Raw genomic sequence first — 19,137 nt, 5'->3', positions numbered from 1 at the left:
TTAGTGAGAATTTCACAGAAAAAAACAACAAAAACCCCACCTAATCCGAATAATTCACCGGGAAATGGCTGGGAAAATTTTGTTATCATTTCTCATTTTGGAAAAATTGTTTTTCTTTCGTTGGAAATTTAGGAAAAATGAAAAGCTGCATATTTTCTTATTGATTTGAAGTTTAATTATGTAATTAATCATCTTTCCGATGGAATTCACCGTTATTTGCGTTATTCGATTTAGGAATATATTATTTCATTTCATATTCTCCATTCTAGCTTAGTTCAATCATCATGTAACAGTTCTCGAACGTTGCGATTGAAAATATGTAAATTTTGGCATAAATTAGGAACGGTGGAAGGTAAGTTCGAAGATGAGCATCGTAAAGAAATTCTCAAAAATAATTCCAACGTATTATTTCAGGTTATTCGGACGTGGATCTGGACCCCATATGATTTAAAGGTGCTACGTGGAATTTGGAATCGGTTTTGGAGAAGACGATTCGTAAGTGGGCGATGGTTCTGGTAAAATTCATTCGTAATGGCTACCTATCGTTAAACTCGACGAAAGTTTACGTTAATTGATCTTCGTAGTTACCTTAATTCGTAATTTAATCGTTAAAGTCATTTTCAAACTGTTATTATTATTCCAAGACTGAATAAAAAATCATGATCGGCGATTGTTTTATTTCGCTTAAATTACTATACTTTGATAAACAATCTCTAATACTGAAACGTCATAATAAAACGCGTTAAAAAAAAAACTCACTTAGACTAAAAACATCATCTTAAAAACTAAAAATTTAATGACTATACGAAAAACTCACGATTGAATCAATTAAAATCGAGGCAAGGTTTTTTTTTAAAAAAAAATGGAAGAAATAGGTTATAAAAATACAAAAAAATTAAAGAATTTTACAATTACATATTAAGTTAGTATAAAAAAAATCAACGTAAAAATTTTCAGGTAACTAACTTTGTTTCTCAACTAAATCCGGAATTCGTGTTACCCAATTCTTGCGGATTTTTGCTAAATCTACGACGTAAAGACTGTAACCGACCACGTTTCGGTGTTACACTTGGATTCTGTAAAATGTACCATTTCTATCAATTACTTATACTTTTCAATATGGGAAATTACGTACACGTTTAACAACATCCACAATCTATCACCACATAAACGTTTCGCATTCCATCATCAAAGGAAAACATACAACACGTAACAGATTTTTAAAGGAAAGGGATATTGTACTCACTGATAATACGAAAGCAGAAACGCTATTAGTAATAGAAACATCGTAGACGCTAAAAGCCGTAATTTTAGGCTAACCTCGTCTTGGTTATTATGTTGCGATGGTGCAGCTGTAACGGTAGCGTGTCCTCGTACAGGGAAGAAGTTCGTAAATAGGCCTAATGTGCCTCTGGGAGTGAAACTTTTACGTCGAGCGGTGCTGTTATCGTTGGATTCTTTGAGGACGTTTCTAGGAGTTTCAACGCCGATCTGTAATTCATTAGGGGAAGTTTTACTCTAAACTAATCGGTTCAGCTGACGAAGTACGAGGGATAGTCGTAAAGTAAGTTTCACATGACTGGAAAAGTATGAACGCGTGGACATTTTTTGACCAAAATTGGAGGAAGTATAGCTCAAACATTCAACCAGATCTGACAAAATTTATTCTGCATTTGGGTGAATTGTTTGTATTTTACAGCGTGATTAGTAGAGTGCTGATAAAAAACATCCGTCCAAATGTAGTATTTAGCAAAAAAAAATTTTTTTCAGTTGTAATAATTATGAGTAAAATTCATCAAGAATTACTCAAAAGATATCATACAAATGTTTTTTCAAGTTGATACGTTATTTGGCGCTGTAAATTGTTCATGTGTGATGGTTGCAAAATTTCTGGTGCTGAGTGACTTTCGACAATGCCGACATTCAGCAGATTATCACTGAACAATCTACTCATTTGGATTTTGATTGAACCAAAAATGTTACTATGTTATGTCTTGAGTGGTTCTCAATCAATTTTCCAGTGAATTTTTCTTTTGTTAGCTTGAAAAATTAATTTTTTCTGAAATATAATTTTTGGACGGATGTTTTTTATCAGCACTCTACTAATCACGCTGTAAAATACGAACAATGCACCCAAATGCAGAATAAATTTTGTCAGATCTGGTTGAATGTTTGAGCTATATTTCCTCCAATTTTGGTCAAAAAATGTTCACGCGTTCATATTTTTTCAGCCATGTGAAACTTACTTTCCGACTATCCCTCGTATTTGATCAATAATTCTAAAATGGTTCGCGAACATAAATCGAAATATAAATTGGAAAAATTGTGCATTTTTTGGGTCAAATTTTTGAAAACAGTGATGAAAAATTGGCATTTAAGTCATAAATCTTGAATAGGTGACAGAAATGATCCACTGGAGGGATTGAAAACAGATTTACAAGGTTCTGAATAAAGAACTGTCACATTCGATCAACAAAATTATTCCTCATTTCCAACATATTTTAAATTTTTCAACTAAGAAACATATTCAGGGATTGTACTCAAATCTTTCTCAAAAAAAGTAACTTTAGTAACCAAAAAAGCCAAAAAAATGTTGATGTAAAAAAAAAAGTGGTAACCAAAAAACTTCAATGCCTTACAAAACATTACATTCTATTTCAGATTACAAAAAAAAAAAAAAAAAATGTACCTATATAACGAAAATTTTGATAGCAGTTTTTTCAAAAAACACAGAAAAAACACCAAAATTCGAATAGCCTACAAACCATTTTTGAAAAAGAAAAAAAAACTAGCAAAAACTCAAAACAGATACCTAATTTACCGAAATTTTGAAAGCAAACTACTCGTAGATCAAAATACAAAAAGAACGTATGAGAAAAATTTTGGATTCAGGAAACATAATCGAAAAATGTGTTGAACTACTGAAAAAATTGAAAGAAGAGGGGGAAGTCTACCCAAACAGGGAGAAACGAAATTTAATCTTTTAATCAAAATCATTTCAAAAAATCAAACACAAAAATACCAATCGTAAAATAGCAGAAATGTTGACATGAGCAAGGATTTGAGGGGAAAAAAATTATTCTAGTGTTGAGAAATAATAAACAATAAATTAGAAAAAAATTCCATAAGAAAGAAGAATCAGTTTAGATCAGGAAACTTATTAAAATTAACAAGAAAAAAGGGAACGGTGGAGGAGAGGAGAGGAGAGAGCAATCCAAATTTGGAAAAAAAGTGATTTGTGAAAATCATTTTAAAAATTAGAATACAAAAAAGTGTACATGCCTTCAAAATGAAAAAAAAAACTCTATCAAAACTGTCGAAAATTGACACGATTCAAAAAAAATGGAAAAAAGGTGACAAAATTATTGAAATTGAGAGAAAATGACCAAAACAGGAAACAGAGCAAAGATCGAGATCTGGAAAAAAAGAAAATTAATCGAAAAATAATGTTGAAAAACCTCTTCGTGATCTTCTTTTAATAAATCAAAATCGCGAAATTCAAAATAACCAAAAAACAGAGTTATGTCAAAATTTAAAAAGTTGAAAAAAATCACGAGGATTCCAGAATAAAAATTCGATTAGAAGTAGAAAAACTCCACTAAAAAAATTACGGTAAAAAGCATCAAAATTCAAGAAAAAACATTGCAACACTTGAAAACAAACTTTACGAAATTCAACGATAAAATTGCGAAAACTTGAAAAAAATTTATACACAAGAAAAAAACACGAAAATTCGGGGAAAATCGTCAAAAAATTGAAAAATAAAATCTACGAGAATTCAACAGAATAAGACTTGAAAAAAAATCAAGAAATCCTCAAAAAAATTATAAATAAAATCATCAAGTCTCAAAGTCCAAAAAACTCTCAAAAACTCGAAAAAAACCTGTAAACAGAGAATTCCGCAAAAATTTAAGCAGAAAAAATTACCAAACTTTGGGGCTAAATTAGGAGAAAATTTTATAATAAAATTCAAGAAAAAAGGTTTCGCTAAATGACGAACAAAAATTTGGACAGAAAAACGAATCAATAAAATTCAAAACAAAATTATGGAAATAGAAAATTCTCGAAAATACAGTTCAGCAAAAATCATTAGGTGAGAATTCAGAACAGAGAACTCGCGAGAATTAAAATTAGGTATAAATTCGGAAATGAATCGATAAATTTTTGAGAAAAATTAAAAATTAAATTTTGTAGCAAAACTGAAGAGAATTCAACAGAGAAAAATAATTCGAACTTGAAAAAAAAACTGTTCAAAGAAAGAGGAAATCCGGAGGACCTTCCCTCATAACTGGAAGGGAAGAGGAAAAGAGAGAGAGGGATAACGAATCAAACATATCAAGATGCAGAAAAATCCACCACAAAAGGTGAAAATAAAAGATAATAATTTCATCAAATCTTGAAGAAGCTTCCCTCCTTTCACGAAAAAAAGATCAAAATTTAAAGGAAATTATGATTTTTGGAAGAAGTAAAATCACAATTCTACAAAAAAGTGAGCCAAAAAAAAATCACGTGTTTTTTTAAAGCACAAAACTCAAAAAAAACTGTCGAAATGAAAAAAATGCAGTCAAAATTCAGGCAAAAAAATGACCACAATTTAGAACAAAAACCACAGAATTGTGTGAAAATTCAAAGTTGAAAAGGTGAGTCAAAACTGTAGAAACTTTGCCAAAATTTGAAAATAGAAAAAAGAAATTCTGAGAAAATCGTTGAAAAACTCGAAAAAACAGAACTCGCGAAAATTCAGAAAAATCATACCCGTTAGAATAGGGAAAAATCTACAAAAATTCAAAAGAAAACTCACCAAATCAGCGAAGAAAAAAATTGACAAAATTTAAAAAAAGCCATCGAATCAAAATAAGGAGAAATCTCCACTATTTGAGCAATAAAATCACACAAGCTAGAGGGAAAATTTTTATGAGAAAATCACGAGAATTCAAGGTGATAAAATTGGGAAAAAATTCAGGCGAAAATCTTCATCAAAATTCAGAGCAAAATCATGGAAAAATTATTTTGGAAAAAAATCACCACCAAAATTCAAGATGTGAAAATCAATCAAGGAGAAAAACCACTAAAAACCATTGAGAAATTCAAAAATAATAATATTATGTACCTGTTGAAATTAAAAACCCTCTAAGTAGGTACATTTCAAAAGAAAAATCATCAAAATAAAATTTAAAAAAAAAAAAAAGGAAATTGGTGAAAGATCTCAGAAAAAGTAACTTTTAGTAACCAACATTATTAAAAAGTAACCATAAGTCACTATTAGTAACTTGGTTACTTAAGAAGTAACCGAGTACAATCCCTGAACATTCACTGTTTGACCAAATCACTGTTCCTCTGATTTGATCCAGCGTGAAAGTATTTCCCCTTATTTACTCAGCAAACTACCAATCTACTCAAGCATTTTCAAAATTTTAAACTACAAGTGGCATTCGCACAATTTCTACTACAATAACGACGGTGCATTGGGTGAAATTTTGGAATTTTGATCTCTCCCAGAAGCATACTAATTATCTAACTCGAATCGTAATCATGCAGAATACACATTACACGAATACTTACGGTAGAAGCACGCCCACCATGTTTACTAGGAGTAGGAGGACCTGGTTTTTTGTACGAAGTCTGAAAAAATCACCACAGGACATGCATCGTTACAGAACAAATAAGACGACCGATTAGCTCGAAAAACAAATTACACACACAAATAAAGTAATACTACAAGAAAGATAACGCTGACCCATCACATTCTCAAAATACGAGCCGTTGAAGCTTCTTCAAAATTACCAGCACCATAAAGAAGAATTGCCCCACCAAACCAACAAACACTACCGAGTATTTTTTCCGTACCTGGTTTCTGTTTTTTCTCGATCTATCACCGGGTAGTAAATTTTCGATATCGGAATGTTCGGTTTCGCAGCTGCTCAGGCCCATCTGTTACAGAAAAAATACAATTACATACTCCTCTGCTTTCTCATCTTAAATTAATTTATCCTAAAATATACCTACCTTGATATCGTTCTCTTTAAACTCATTAAGAGGAATAAACTGAGTCTCAGCCGGATAACTGGATTTCAAATGAGGCGGAGCTAACGAATTACGAGCTTGTAAAACAGATAATCTCTGCTTGCTGAAATCACTATCGTCGGCCATTCTGCCTTGCTTCAAATCAGCCAAACAAGCGTTATCGAAAATCTCCATCTCTTCGTCTTCGGTAGGGAATACTTTGGCTGAAAAATACGTCACGGATTAGCCAAGTTGGTATTTATGGCCATCAAAAAGCTCGCCAAAGCTGGTAGCCATTAGTTTAGCATCGAATCATGCGGTGTTAGTAACCAACCAGATGACAAGAACTTTTTACCGCTGGTCAGGCTCAATGGTTTTCTATTCTTGGGTAGGAAGTCTTCCGACATCGTTGATAATCTCCTATCGAAATCCAACGGTTTTTGGAATCTGCTATCCATCATACTATTGGATGAAAAAAAAGTAATTAGTGTGATTAAATTAAAGAGATTTTACAAACGGATGACTGAAGGGGTTACTTTAAATTGGTTGCAGATTGTGCTCGTCTCGATAACGTGCCAGGAGAGTAGAAGTTATCCTACAAAATGAAAAATTATTTAGAAGAGTTGATATTAATTTAGTCGATTTTTCAAAATCTAACGATCTTACCACCGAATATCTGCGGAAGTCGTTGGGCGGTAGTCCTTGCACGGATTGCTGCTGTAAACTTAGACATTTATCGCTCATATTCCATAATTGGGAATTCAGGTCTCTGATTTGATCTTTTTCTCTACGAAGCTGCAAAATAAATGAAAAAATGATAAAAACTGAAATTTAAAAAAGGCTCATTTTTAGGGAGGGCCAATTTTGATTTTTTTTCGGTAGGACAATTGGAAAATGGATTTCAAAACAGGCTGTAAGGGAACTTCAAAAAAGCTGTGGGAATAATTTTGGATCCCTGATCTGAACCGTAATTTTCTACCAGGGTTTCCAATTATGAAATTTACGAATTTTTTTGGGGTATTTCGAAAACAAATCAATTCAAAATTTGTTCAAAAAAATTGAAAAATAGTTTTTTTCCAAGTTTGACAAAAAAACACGTTTTTTTGGCATAAAAAGCAACGTTTTCCAAAAAAATAAATAAATGAATAAAAAAATTTGAAAAACGTTTTGAAATCTCAGTACTTAAGTAATTTTGTCAGGAAAAATAAAAACTTTTTCAAGTTGTAGCATTACACTTTTTGCACAAAAAAAAAAAAAAAAAAAATATACAAAATTTGATCAGCTTTGAAAAAACAGGGATTTTTTTTTAGCAAATTTGGCACGAAAAACAAACATTTTGTAAAAAAAAAGTTAAAAAACGTTTGTGCAATTTTATCATAAAACGGAATAATTTTGGATCCCTGATCTAAATTCTATTTATCTACCAGGGTTTCCAATTTTGAAATTTACAAAGGCTATAGGTGGATAAGTATGGTGAATTTGCCCCCGAGAGCTTCAGGGTTGATATTTGCATGGAAGGTTGGTACCCTTGAGCACCTTCCGTCACGAAAGTTTCAGACCCCCAGGACCCCCCGTTTTTGAGAAACCCCCCCTTTTCTAAAATTACAATAAAAATTTTTTTCTCAGCCCCATGTGAATCGATTTTTTTAATTTTTTGGTATGTTGTAAACATCCATAAGAGGCATCCCCACAAAAAATTTCAACCCCCTCCCCCCATATTTTCCCCTCAAAATGGCGTTTTTTAGTTTTGTTTGCCCGTTTTAGCAATGATCATGATTCGGCACAAAAATGCGAATAGCATTTTTAAATGTATTTTTGACTCCTACAAAACATATATTTTTTTCAAAAAAAAATTTTTGGTGGGCCGTTGTCAAAAATTGAAAAAACCAACAGAGGGGGTTAAAAATGGATTCTGGTGTAAATCATTGTTTTTGGTAAACAAGGTGTCGTTTCCATATGAATTGAACCCCCCAAACACGAATATGACGCCCAATCTTATGCTACCCTCATCCACACCCCTCCAGCGCCTCTGCCCCCTTCTTAATTTTTACTATATCAAAAGTTCAGCTATTTTCGTAATGTTGGTATCGTTTCCATATGAATCGAACCCTCCGAACACGAATATGAATTCCAATTTTACGCTACCCTCATCCACACCCCTCCCCAGTGCGTCTGTCCCCAACTCAATTTTCACTATATTGAAAGTTCAGATATTTTCATAATGTTGGTGTCGGTTCTATACGAGTCGAACACCCCGAACACGAATATGAAGTCCAATTTAGCTCTACTCTCATCCATCGCCTTTCAGGCTACAGCCAGCTCGACAATTTTTATTATTTGAAATGCTAAACCTATTTTCATAATGCTGGGTGTCATTTGGGCACGAATGGAAACCTCAAAACTTGAATGTTAAAGTTTGAACCTAGCGATGGTCATTGTTTTACGAGTTTTCAACCTTCGCGAAACATACTTTTAAAAGCAATAACAACCCGAGTAATTATTTGTAGAAGATTGATCAGAGTTGGTGAAAACATTTATGGTTTAGGTGGGGGCGGAGGCACTGTATAGGGTTGTGGTTGAGGTTAGCATAAAATTGGACTTCATATTCGTATTCGGGGTGTTAGATTCATATGGAAACGACACCAACATTTTGAAAATATCTGAACTTTCAATATATAGTGAAAATTGAGTTGGGGCAGAGGCACTCGAGGGGTGTGGATGAGAGTAGCATAAAATTGGACGTCATATTCGTGTTCGGAGTGTTCGACTCATATGGAACCAATACCAACATTACAAAAACATCTGAAATTTCAATATAGTGAAAATTGAGTTGGGGGCAGACGCACTGGGGAGGGGTGTGGATGAGGGTAGCAAAAAATTGGAATTCATATTCGTGTTCGGAGGGTTCGATTCATATGGAAACGATACCAACATTATGAAAATAGCTCAATATTTAATATAGTAGGAATTGAGGTGGGGGCTAAGGCACTGGAGGGGTGTAGATGAGGGTGGCGTAAAATTGGACGTCATATTCGTGTTCGGGGTGTTCGATCCATATGGAAACAATACCAACATTACGAAAATAGCTCAACTTTTAATACTCGTATAGTAAAAATTGAGAAGGGGGCAGAGGCGCTGGAAGGGTGTGGATGAGGGTAGCGTAAAATTGGACGTCATATTTGTGTTCGGGGGGTTCGATTCATTTGGAAACGACACCAATATTACGAAAATAGCTGAACTTTTGACATAGTAAAAATTGAGAAGGGGGCAGAGGCGCTGGAGGGGTGTGGATGAGGGTAGCATAAGATTGGGCGTCATATTCGTGTTTGGGGGGTTCGATTCATATGGAAACGACACCTTGTTTACCAAAAACAATGATTTACACCAGAATCCATTTTTAACCCCCTCTGTTGGTTTTTTCAATTTTTGACAACGGCCCACCAAAAATTTTTTTTTGAAAAAAATATATGTTTTGTAGGAGTCAAAAATACATTTAAAAATGCTATTCGCATTTTTGTGCCGAATCATGATCATTGCTAAAATGGGCAAACAAAACTAAAAAACGCCATTTTGAGGGGAAAATATGGGGGGAGGGGGTTGAAATTTTTTGTGGGGATGCCTCTTGTGGATGTTTACAACATACCAAAAAATTAAAAAAATCGGTTCACATGGGGCTGAGAAAAAAATTTTTATTGTAATTTTAGAAAAGGGGGGGTTTCTCAAAAACGGGGGGTCCTGGGGGTCTGAAACTTTCGTGACGGAAGGTGCTCAAGGGTACCAACCTTCCATGCAAATATCAACCCTGAAGCTCTCGGGGGCAAATTCACCATACTTATCCACCTATAGCCTTTTTTTGGGTATTTCAAAGACGGATCAATTCAAAATTTGTTTAAAAAAAAAGTTTGACAAAAACACATTTTTTTGGCATAAAAAGGTACGTTTTCCAAAAAAATAAATTGAATAAAAATATTTGAAAAACGTTTGACGTTTCAGTAATTTTGTCAGAAAAAAGTACTTTTTCAAGTTGTGACATTACGCTTTTGGCACCAAAAAATAAAATACAAAATTTGATTCAGTTTTGAAAAACAGGGCTTTTTTAAAGCAAATTTGGAAAACAAACCTTTTCTAAAAAAAAAATTCAAAAACGTTTGTGCAATTTTGACATAAAACAGAACTTTCTAACATTTTTGACAAAAAAGGACTTTTTTGCTGGCAGCTTTAGCACAAAAACTGGATTTTTTGCGATTAAAAAAAAATGAGCACAAAACCTTTTCTTGTTTTGAAACGGAATTTTTTTCAAATTTCTACAGTTTGGTGGATTACTAAAATTTTGTTATTAGGCAAATCGATGTCCAATTGCTGCTCTAGCCAATGGTTCGAATAATAAATACCAAAAATTACCATTTTTTGATAATCCTCTTCTTTCTTTTTCCATTCGGCTTCCTTCGCAGAACATTTTTTAAGTATGATTTTACTCTGAAAAAAATATGTACATCATTAAAAATTTTGCTCAATTGTTGAATGAACAATTTTGAAAATTAAAATTTACATATTCGGTCTTGGCTCTTTCCAATTTTCCAGCGTATTCGGATTCGAGTTTCTTGGTCAACGTGGGGTACAATTTTTCAGTTTTCTGTCGATAAGCTTCTTTCTCCTTCTCTACAAAAGCTTTCATAGTGAGCATTTTTGTCTTGAGACTGAACAAAAAAAAAAACAAACCGAATTATTAATCTTAATCTATTACAATTTAGATGAATCTGGAAATGCTTTTCATCAACTCACTTGCGTATTTCTTCGATTAATTTTTGATTCTCTTCTTTTAAAATGGTATTCGTTTTATTATCCGGACCGGACGCAATGACGCGTGTTTCGTTTAAATTAACTCCGTTCTCTTTGATTTTCTCGATTTCGGCCTTCAAAACAACAATAGCTGACTGCTTTTCGGCTACTTCGTCGATTAATTTACGATTAGCTTCTTTTAATTCGTCGCATTTAGCCGACGCTGATTTGAAATTATCGATCAAACTCTCCTTCCAATCTTTATCCAGCTCGTTCTTGTGTTCGCTCAGTTTACGATACTCGTCTTTGAAAATTCTGTATTCGTCTTGCAATAAGAGTATCTCTCCATCTTTTTTACTAACGGTGTCTGTCAGCGTATCTACTTTGGTTTCCAATTCGTCCACTTTGGCGAGTAAATTCTCATTTTCGTTAACGATGGCGGCGATTTTATCGGTCCTCAGATTCGCTTCGTCAGTCAGACGTTCGTTTTGTTCGAGAGATTCGTCCAGTTTCATCTTCAGTTCGTCGACTCGTTTGGTTAACGTTTCTTTGGCTGAGATGAGCTCTTCGTGATCTTTTAGCTTCGACTTGGTTTCTTCGATTTCGACCTTGAGACAATTATTAGCTTCGGTCAGCGACTCGATCTGGAATTATAGACGGTTTTAGAATAATCGAATATTAAAATGGATGAAATTGTAATGATTATCGCTCACCTCTTTCATATGCTGTTGTACGAGGCCTTCGATTTTTTTCTCAAGTTTTTCAACTTGTTTTCGAGTGGAAACGGCGGCGTTGGTTTTGACAGCTTCCATCTCGCTTCGGAGGACTTCATTTTCGCCTTTTAGATTCTGAATAGCGACTAGTTGGTCGTCGTTGTTGGATATTAAGGACTGGATACGATTTTCGAATGCTTTACTATTGAGCTCGTTCTGTAAAAAAAAAAAAACCATAATAAATGTATTAAAATGCTGAATTGAAAAATTAGGATCAGAGATTTCGGTAAAATTGGCCTAAAGTCAAAATATAAGGTAGGTAGAAGGCACAGAAAATAACCTCACTCAAAGGTCCCTTCCTCCCTACCCTAAAATATAAAAAAAAATTATAATTTCGAGAAAATTAAAAATGTTGAAAATTTGAAAGGAATGAAAAAAATGATAAAATTTGACGAAATATTTAAATTTAACCCAATAAAAAAATTCACATCTTCGGATAAGTGACCTGATTGCCACGAAATTGAAAATAAAATAGAGGGAACATGGAAATGTTTTAAAAAATCCAAATTACCATGCTATAGAGTTCATTTTTCTGAGCAGTCACTTCTTCGAGACGACGTTTGAGCTTGATATTATCTTGTTCGAACATGATCTTTTGATCCAGCATGGTATTACGTTCTTGGAGCAATTTCTCGTTATTTTCATCCAAATTGGCCTCCTTGCTTCGTAAAGTTTCCACTTCACTTTGTAGCTCTTTAACGGACGTTTTAAATCTATCGATTTCGGTATCCTTGACTTTGATTTCCCTATCTTTTTCTTCTTTGAGTTGATCGATGTATTGTTTGAGCTGATCATTTTCTCGGATCACTTTTTCGCTATCTTGTTGTAATTTCTTCACATTTTCGCTCAATATTTCGGTTTGTTTTTTGAGCTCTTCGTGTTCGGCGGATTCTTTACGCATCAGTTTACGCAAGCGATTGTTATCGTTCTGGATTTCTTCGTTGTCCATTTTCAATTCTTCCGTTTTATAACGTAATATTTCTTTTTCGTCTTTTAAATTTTGAATTTCTTGATCCAAACGTTGTTTTTCTTCATCGGTTTGAGCGACTAGAACGGTGAGCTGTTCGTTTCGAGATTTCAGCGTCCATTTGTTACCGTTACATTCGTCGATCTCTTTAGTCAAAGCGTCGTTTTGCTCTTTCAACTGCAGGATTTTTTTTTCGTGTTCTTCCAATGCTTCGATGATCGGTTTGACACGTTTGTGCATTTCTTTCAAGTACCAAGCCTTTTCTGTATTACTCTCGAGCAATTTGGCGTTCTCGTTTTTCAGAGATTCGTTACTCGACAGAAGTTGATCGATTTGGAGCAGGAACATTTCTCTTAGCTCGTTCATGGCTCGAGTTTTACTTTCGTTCAGTTCTTCGTAACTTTTCTGCAATTCGACGAGTTCTTCTGAGAGAGCTGAGACGGTTTTTTGTTGCGTTTTGCAGCTGTCCAAAAGTTCGGTGATTTTTTCCGCATCTCTGGTACGTTCTTCCTTCATCGTGTTCAACTCAGCTTGCCAACGTGACGTGATTTCGTTTAGTTCGCTTTCTTTCTGCTCCAAAGTACACAGAAGCGATTCTCGTTCGGTTTGAAGCTCTTCTAGTCGTTTTACCGCTTCGACGTATTTTTTATTCTCTTCGAGTAAACGTTCGTTTTCCGTTTTTATGGCCGAAGTTTCGGAATTTTGTTGCTCGATGAGGGCGGTGAGTTCGTTTTCGACGTTGGATAATTTTGAGTTTTGGCTCGACAGGTTTTCCTCCAGCTGTTTGATTTGGACCTGTAAAAAAAAAACAAATAAATGATCAGATTAAAATTTTTTCAATAAAAAAAATCGTATCGTTAATAAATTTGTTTGACTCGTTAGTTTTGAAAAAATTTACTTTGGAGTTTTTGAGAAAATTCAATTTTTTTAAAATGATAAACATCGAAATGAAACGACTCACTTTTTGGCTTTCGTTGACTTCTTCCATATGAGCAATTTTAAACTGCAATTTGGAATTGTTCTCTTTGGCGGTTTCGTATCGTCCTTGGATTTCGATCATTTCCTCGTAGATCTTTTCGTACTTCTCTTCGAACCCTTGTTTTTCTTCTTTCATCGAACTCAAAGCGGATTCTGCCAACTTGAGCTGGTCCTCGAAGCCTCTATTCTCACCGGATAATTTATCGATACGACTTTGTAATTCGGTAATCTCACTATTGAGTTTTTTAATAATCATGTCTCGATCCTCGGTACATTTCGCTAGATCATTTTTCTCTTCCAATGCGGCTTGCTTTTCGGCTACGACATCTTGTAAATTTTTGGACAGAGTTTCATTTCGTTGCTGAATTTCATCGAACGAATTTTCAAAATCGAGGATCTTCTTCAAGAGTGATTTTTTCTCTTGATCGAGTGTTTCAGTTTCCTGGACTGAAGCTTTGAGACGTTCTTGTAATTCGCAAACGTTATTCGATAATTCTTTCAATTGTTCGGTAAAGCGTTGGTTTTCATCGTTCGATCGATCGTAGTCACTCTTGAGTAATTTCATTTCAGTTGTTTGGTTACTGAAGAGTTTTTCCAATTCGGCGATTTTATCTTGAAGTTTTTCAACGTGATTGGTTTGGTTTTTATATTCCGAATCGATGTGCTCCTTTTGTTCGATAAGAGCAGAATATTGTTTCTCAAGAGCTTCTTTTTCAGCTTGAGTCTGCTGCAGAGTACTTTCGGTCGACTGGAGAGTTTTCAGTTGAGTTTCATTCGTCTGGTTAATTTCTTCGAGGAGATTTCGTATCTTGATAACGTCTTCGTTCATAGCGACTATTTTCGATTCGTATTGATCGCATTCCGATTGCTTCTGTTGAGCGAGTTGATCGTAATTCGTACTCAAAAGTTGATTGGCAGCTTCCAGTCGAGTCACGGTGCCTTGCAAAGAATCCTTTTCTTTTTCTAAATGGCTAGATTTTTCTACGAAATGATCTAGTTCATTACGAAGATTAGACATATCGTTTTCCAATCGTTGTAATTTTTCGTTCAGCTGCGTATTTAAAGCCGAAGCGGAACTCAGATCGTTTTGTAGAGTTTCGATGAGATTCTGTCTTTCTAAAGCGGTTTTCTCGATTTGCTGCTTATTTTTGATCATATCCGAATAGGTGTTTTCGAGATTCTGCAACTGTTGAGCGAGCGAATCGTACTGGGCGGTGGTAGCGAGCTTCTCTGCCTCGACTGATTGCATTTGAGAAGTAAGTTGGACGAGTTGATGGTTTAGAGATTCATTGGCGGTGTTGAGTTGATCGATTTCTGCACGAAGAGAAGAGATTTCTTGAGTTAAAGATGGTACTTGAGATTTATATCCATCGATTGATTCGATCAAGCTGATACGTTCGTTGAGCAGATTCTCATGCTGGTGAGTCAAGTCGGTCAATTGATTGGACACAATTTGCTTCTCAGATTCAACTTTTTCCAACGAGTCTTTCAGAATGATCGATTCTTTTTGCAGCTGTGACTGAGATTCTTCGAGGAGATGTTTTTCACGTCTAATTTCTTCGATAGAGCCTTCCAACTGTTGATTTTTAGCTTCGGCAGATGTCAGAGTTGCCTCTAATGATGATAATTCGTCCCGAAGAGTCTTCTGCTCATTTTGCAAAAATTCCACGTCTTCTTTGTATTTAGTTAGTTGATCTCGGTCGAATTTCAACTCGCGTTCTGTTTTGCGTAATTTCTCTTCGAGAGTGTAATTAACTGAAGACAAAGAATCGCGTTCTTTTTGCGCATCATCGATCTGGACACGTTGCTCGGCCACAATTCGCTGTAAATCGTTGATCTCCAAATGTAACGTTTCGTTGATCTTCCTTTCGTTGTGGCAAAGAACGTGCGCATTTTTCAGTTCAATCGTAAGATCGTTGAATTGATCAACCAATTTCGTATTCTCAGCTTGCAATTCTCGAATCATATCTCGTTCAGAGCCCAGTTGCCGAGTTAGAGATTCAATATTACGTTCGAGATCGTCGCGTTTATTTTGAACTTGAGTTAATTGATCGTTGAGAGACTGAATGATTTCTTGATCAACGTTCAATTTCTGCTCCAACGTAGAACAGTCAACGGCGATTTTCTCTTTCTCTTTGGTCAATTCGTCCATGGAATTTTTCAATTTTTTGTTATCGTGTTCGGTTTTATTCAGATATTCTTCGAGTTCTTTAACCTTACACACGAGTGTCTTATTTTCGAGTTGTTTGAACTTCAAATCGGTTTCCAGTTGTTCATTGGTCGATTTTTGATCAGCGCTGATTCGTTCAAGCTCGGTTAATTTAGCTTTGGTGTTGTTGTGAGCTTCGGTTTCATAACGATGCCTCGAATCGATCAGTTTCAATTCTTCGTTGAGAATACCGATCCGCTTATTCAAATCTAGACGATCTTCCTCTAGTTTTTTCAACGAATTTTCACTTTGTTCAATTTTCTTGAGGTGAATTTCTACCATTTTTGTAAGCTCCGTAGAACGATCTTGTTCCTGAGACGCTTGTTTGACCAAAGACTCGATAGTTTCTTTATTTTTGGCTAGTTTTCGTTCAGCTTCTTCTCGATTTTTGTGTAATTTGGCTTTCTCTTTGGAGGAATCGGATAATTTGGCGGTCAAGGTTTTATTTTGACTTTCCATATCATTCAGCTTCATTGAAAGTTTGAGGTTTTCGCTTTTCACCTGTTCCATTTGAGCATTGAAGTCTTCAAGAAGAGTCTCATTATGCGACAGCTGGTCTCTGGTTTTTCCAAGTTCAGATTCTAGTCTTTCGTTATCAGCCATCAGGTATTCTTCACGATCATGAAGATCGTCGCAGAGGGTCGCGTATTGTTCGAGAGATCGATTCAGATGATGAATTTCGCCATGCAGATGCTCTTTTTCTTCGAGTAATTTTTGGGCTGACGACTCAGTCTGCGTTTTGTAAGATTCGAAATCGCGATTCGTATTGGTTAACTTGGTTTCAATGTGTTTAAGCTTTTTGCTCAGAGTCTCTTTGGCAGTTTTCCAAGCGATGTTTTCATTTTTCAACGTATCGATACGATCGTTTAAGTCTTTCATCGTCGAATCAATTTCCTTTCTTTCGTCGACCAGATTTTTCACTCTTTCGTTCAACGATCGATTATCGTTCATTAAACGAGTTTGTTCGGTTTCGATGATGGTCATATTTTTCTTTGCCCATTCGATGGTATCCTTCATGAGTTGAAACTGCATTTCGCTTTCTAAGTTCGGAGCTTTTAATTCTTCAGTTGGACTCGAACGCGTAGATTCGAGCAGCGCGACCTTTTCGGTTAGGGCCTGGAATGAAATAAGAGGATTAGCAGGTCGAAAAGAATACAATATACTGTGGATAGTGATGTTTCAACGTACCTGATTGAATTCTTTCAAATTATTCATTTCGGTTTTGAAAAATTCTTTGTCTTTGGATACTCTTTCGATAATCTCTTCTTTGCTAACCAAAGCTAACTGCAACTCTGCGAACTGATTCTTGAGTGAATTACACTCTTCCGAAATTGAAATTATCTAGAACAAAAACAAATTTTACAATCACCAGAATAGTGACAAAGATTTTTCTAAATAATAATTTCAAACTCTGAAACAAATTCAACATCGAAAATCAATATTATTGAGTTACTGTTTCTTCAAAGTACAACTGTACTTACATTTTTTTCCCTGCATGATAGTTGTTTCGAAATTGAGTCATTTTCTTTTTCCAACGTGGTCACATACAATTGTAATTCTTCCAAACGCATTTGTAAATCGTTAATTTCTCTATTGTCCACCGGTAATTTGACCTTGGCGGAAGCTGCTTCGTTCAGATTGCTTTCAATTGTTTCGATTTCTCGTCGCAGTTTATTATTCTCATTTTGCTTCATTTCCAACTGTTTAGCTATGAATAAACGCGCAAGTTAGCACAAAAATTACAACTGGTATCAAAAATCACACGATCATAGCGTAAATTTCTTACTTATCTGGTCCATTTTTTTCTTCAATTTCACGTTTTCGTCCATCACTTCGATCTTTTCATTAATCTCATTTGTTAGTTCTAGCTTTACTCGTTTAAGCTCTTTTGTATGTTCCTCGACAAATTTCTTCTGGGCATTCGGCGACTAGAAAACGATCATTTTTACGTAGTTATTTTGCCGAAAACAGTGTACTGCAGATTTTATTAATGATTAAACTTACCAATAAAAATTCGCGAAGAGTTAAACTCATTTTTCTCTTAATACCGGTCGGTGTCTGGTTATTAGGAGTTGAATTGGCCGACGAGGAGACGAATTCTGACGGCGATCGTTCCAAATGCGCACATTTTTCTAATAAAAACACGAACGTAAAAATTACCTAACGAAACGAAACACTATTCTACTTGGTTACAGTTAAAATTAATGCGAAATCGTACCGGCAGCGTGAGCAAGACATTGTCTAACGTTGTTTTCGTTGATTTCGTTTTGCTCCTGCATACGTTCCAGGAATGATTTAATAAATTCTTGCGAAGAATTTTCGAGATGAAAACTCAGGTGATTCCGTAACGTCGCATCTTCCAAACACCACACAATGTGGAACAGAAATAGCCAACATGCTATTAATAAGTTATCTTCGTCGATGAATAATCTATTATAATTGTAATCTTTTATCTTAGCTGGAAACATATAATTCATTAGTAGAGGTAAGTTTACTCTATTATTAATGGTATAAAAAGATCGTTACTTTGTAAGAATTTGCCGATTAGTTTTTTCTTTTCTTCTTTACTGTACTTGTTACAATCTTGAGTGCAGAATTGACTGTAAAGAAATAATACATCAACATTACGAACTACGAAGTAATTAATTATCAATAATGATGATGAATTGGATAGAAATAACTCACAATCTGATAAGAAGATCGAATAAATGGTCGGCTAATGCAGCATCGGTCAGCTTATAGAGTTTATTTCGATTGATGTTAAGGCAGTTTAGCTGTAAATTGATTAATTTAATTAGGTAATGAAGGATTTTCATCGTGATAAACATTCGCAAAGTGTGATAAAATCACTTACCCAATCTAACGTTACGATACGCTCCATTTTCACGTAATAGGGTAACTGTAAGTAAGCAGAAAGTTGATAATTATGAGTTATTATAGTACAATGTATTATGTATGTAATGTGAAATAGCTCAAGTAGGAATTCAATACTTACAGTGCTTGTTAAGACAAAACATACATCGTCGGCTAGCCCATAAATTACGGCTCACGTACACCGTTACAACTGAATTTTAACCATTTAATAAATTTTAATCGAAAAATACACAACGTAAATATTATTCGTATAATAAATTACCAAGACATTTCAATTTCCAATAAAATAATTCGTTACACAAAATCGAAAAACGAATAACTTGAATTTCAAAATAAACGGTTGCGGCTTCTTTTTTTCCACAGCCAAACGTTTCTAAACGGAATATAAACGATTTTTTCCTACACTCGTAGTTACGGTTACGGTTTCTGAAATAAAACAGCATACGAGTTATTTTTCTTTTATTTGCTGTTGTGGATATTTTTTCAGAATAATAATTATTTATTTGAATTTTTTTCATCATATTCCACTCAAAATTAATTATAAATGAGTAATT

General features: G+C 34.7%; 1 protein-coding gene and 1 long non-coding RNA gene across 6 annotated transcripts; one reads left to right on the top strand and one right to left on the bottom strand.

Annotated features, from left to right (window-relative positions):
- Positions 1–58: 58 nt before the first annotated feature.
- On the top strand, positions 59–668 carry LOC135839131 (uncharacterized). Its single transcript, XR_010557541.1, has 2 exons — positions 59–352; positions 415–668. It is a non-coding gene; the product is annotated as an uncharacterized LOC135839131 (long non-coding RNA).
- On the bottom strand, positions 661–18,919 carry LOC135839123 (interaptin-like). 5 transcript variants are annotated; one of them, XM_065355003.1, is made up of 23 exons: positions 18,705–18,917; positions 18,564–18,608; positions 18,395–18,483; positions 18,236–18,309; positions 17,928–18,167; positions 17,714–17,841; positions 17,496–17,637; positions 17,191–17,417; positions 16,898–17,050; positions 13,484–16,825; positions 12,067–13,317; positions 11,496–11,711; positions 10,786–11,426; positions 10,553–10,700; positions 10,405–10,479; positions 6,670–6,798; positions 6,540–6,598; positions 6,338–6,465; positions 6,007–6,227; positions 5,848–5,931; positions 5,563–5,622; positions 1,247–1,491; positions 661–1,076 (listed from the first exon to the last, which is right to left on the bottom strand). In XM_065355003.1, exons 2-23 carry the CDS (start codon positions 18,588–18,590, stop codon positions 1,064–1,066), a joined length of 7,692 nt encoding a protein of 2,563 aa, XP_065211075.1. In that variant the 5' UTR covers positions 18,591–18,608; positions 18,705–18,917; the 3' UTR covers positions 661–1,063. The 5 variants fall into 5 exon arrangements, with proteins under 5 accessions (XP_065211075.1, XP_065211074.1, XP_065211076.1 ...); XM_065355002.1 differs by having other exon boundaries at positions 1,321–1,491; positions 18,705–18,916; XM_065355004.1 differs by having other exon boundaries at positions 1,321–1,491; positions 6,359–6,465; positions 18,705–18,916.
- Positions 18,920–19,137: the final 218 nt, after the last annotated feature.

Source organism: Planococcus citri, chromosome 3, assembly GCF_950023065.1.
Source record: "Planococcus citri chromosome 3, ihPlaCitr1.1, whole genome shotgun sequence".
Lineage (NCBI taxonomy): Eukaryota > Metazoa > Arthropoda > Insecta > Hemiptera > Pseudococcidae > Planococcus > Planococcus citri.
Note: the sequence above shows the minus strand (reverse complement) of the source record. Positions and strands in the feature narration are given on the sequence as shown.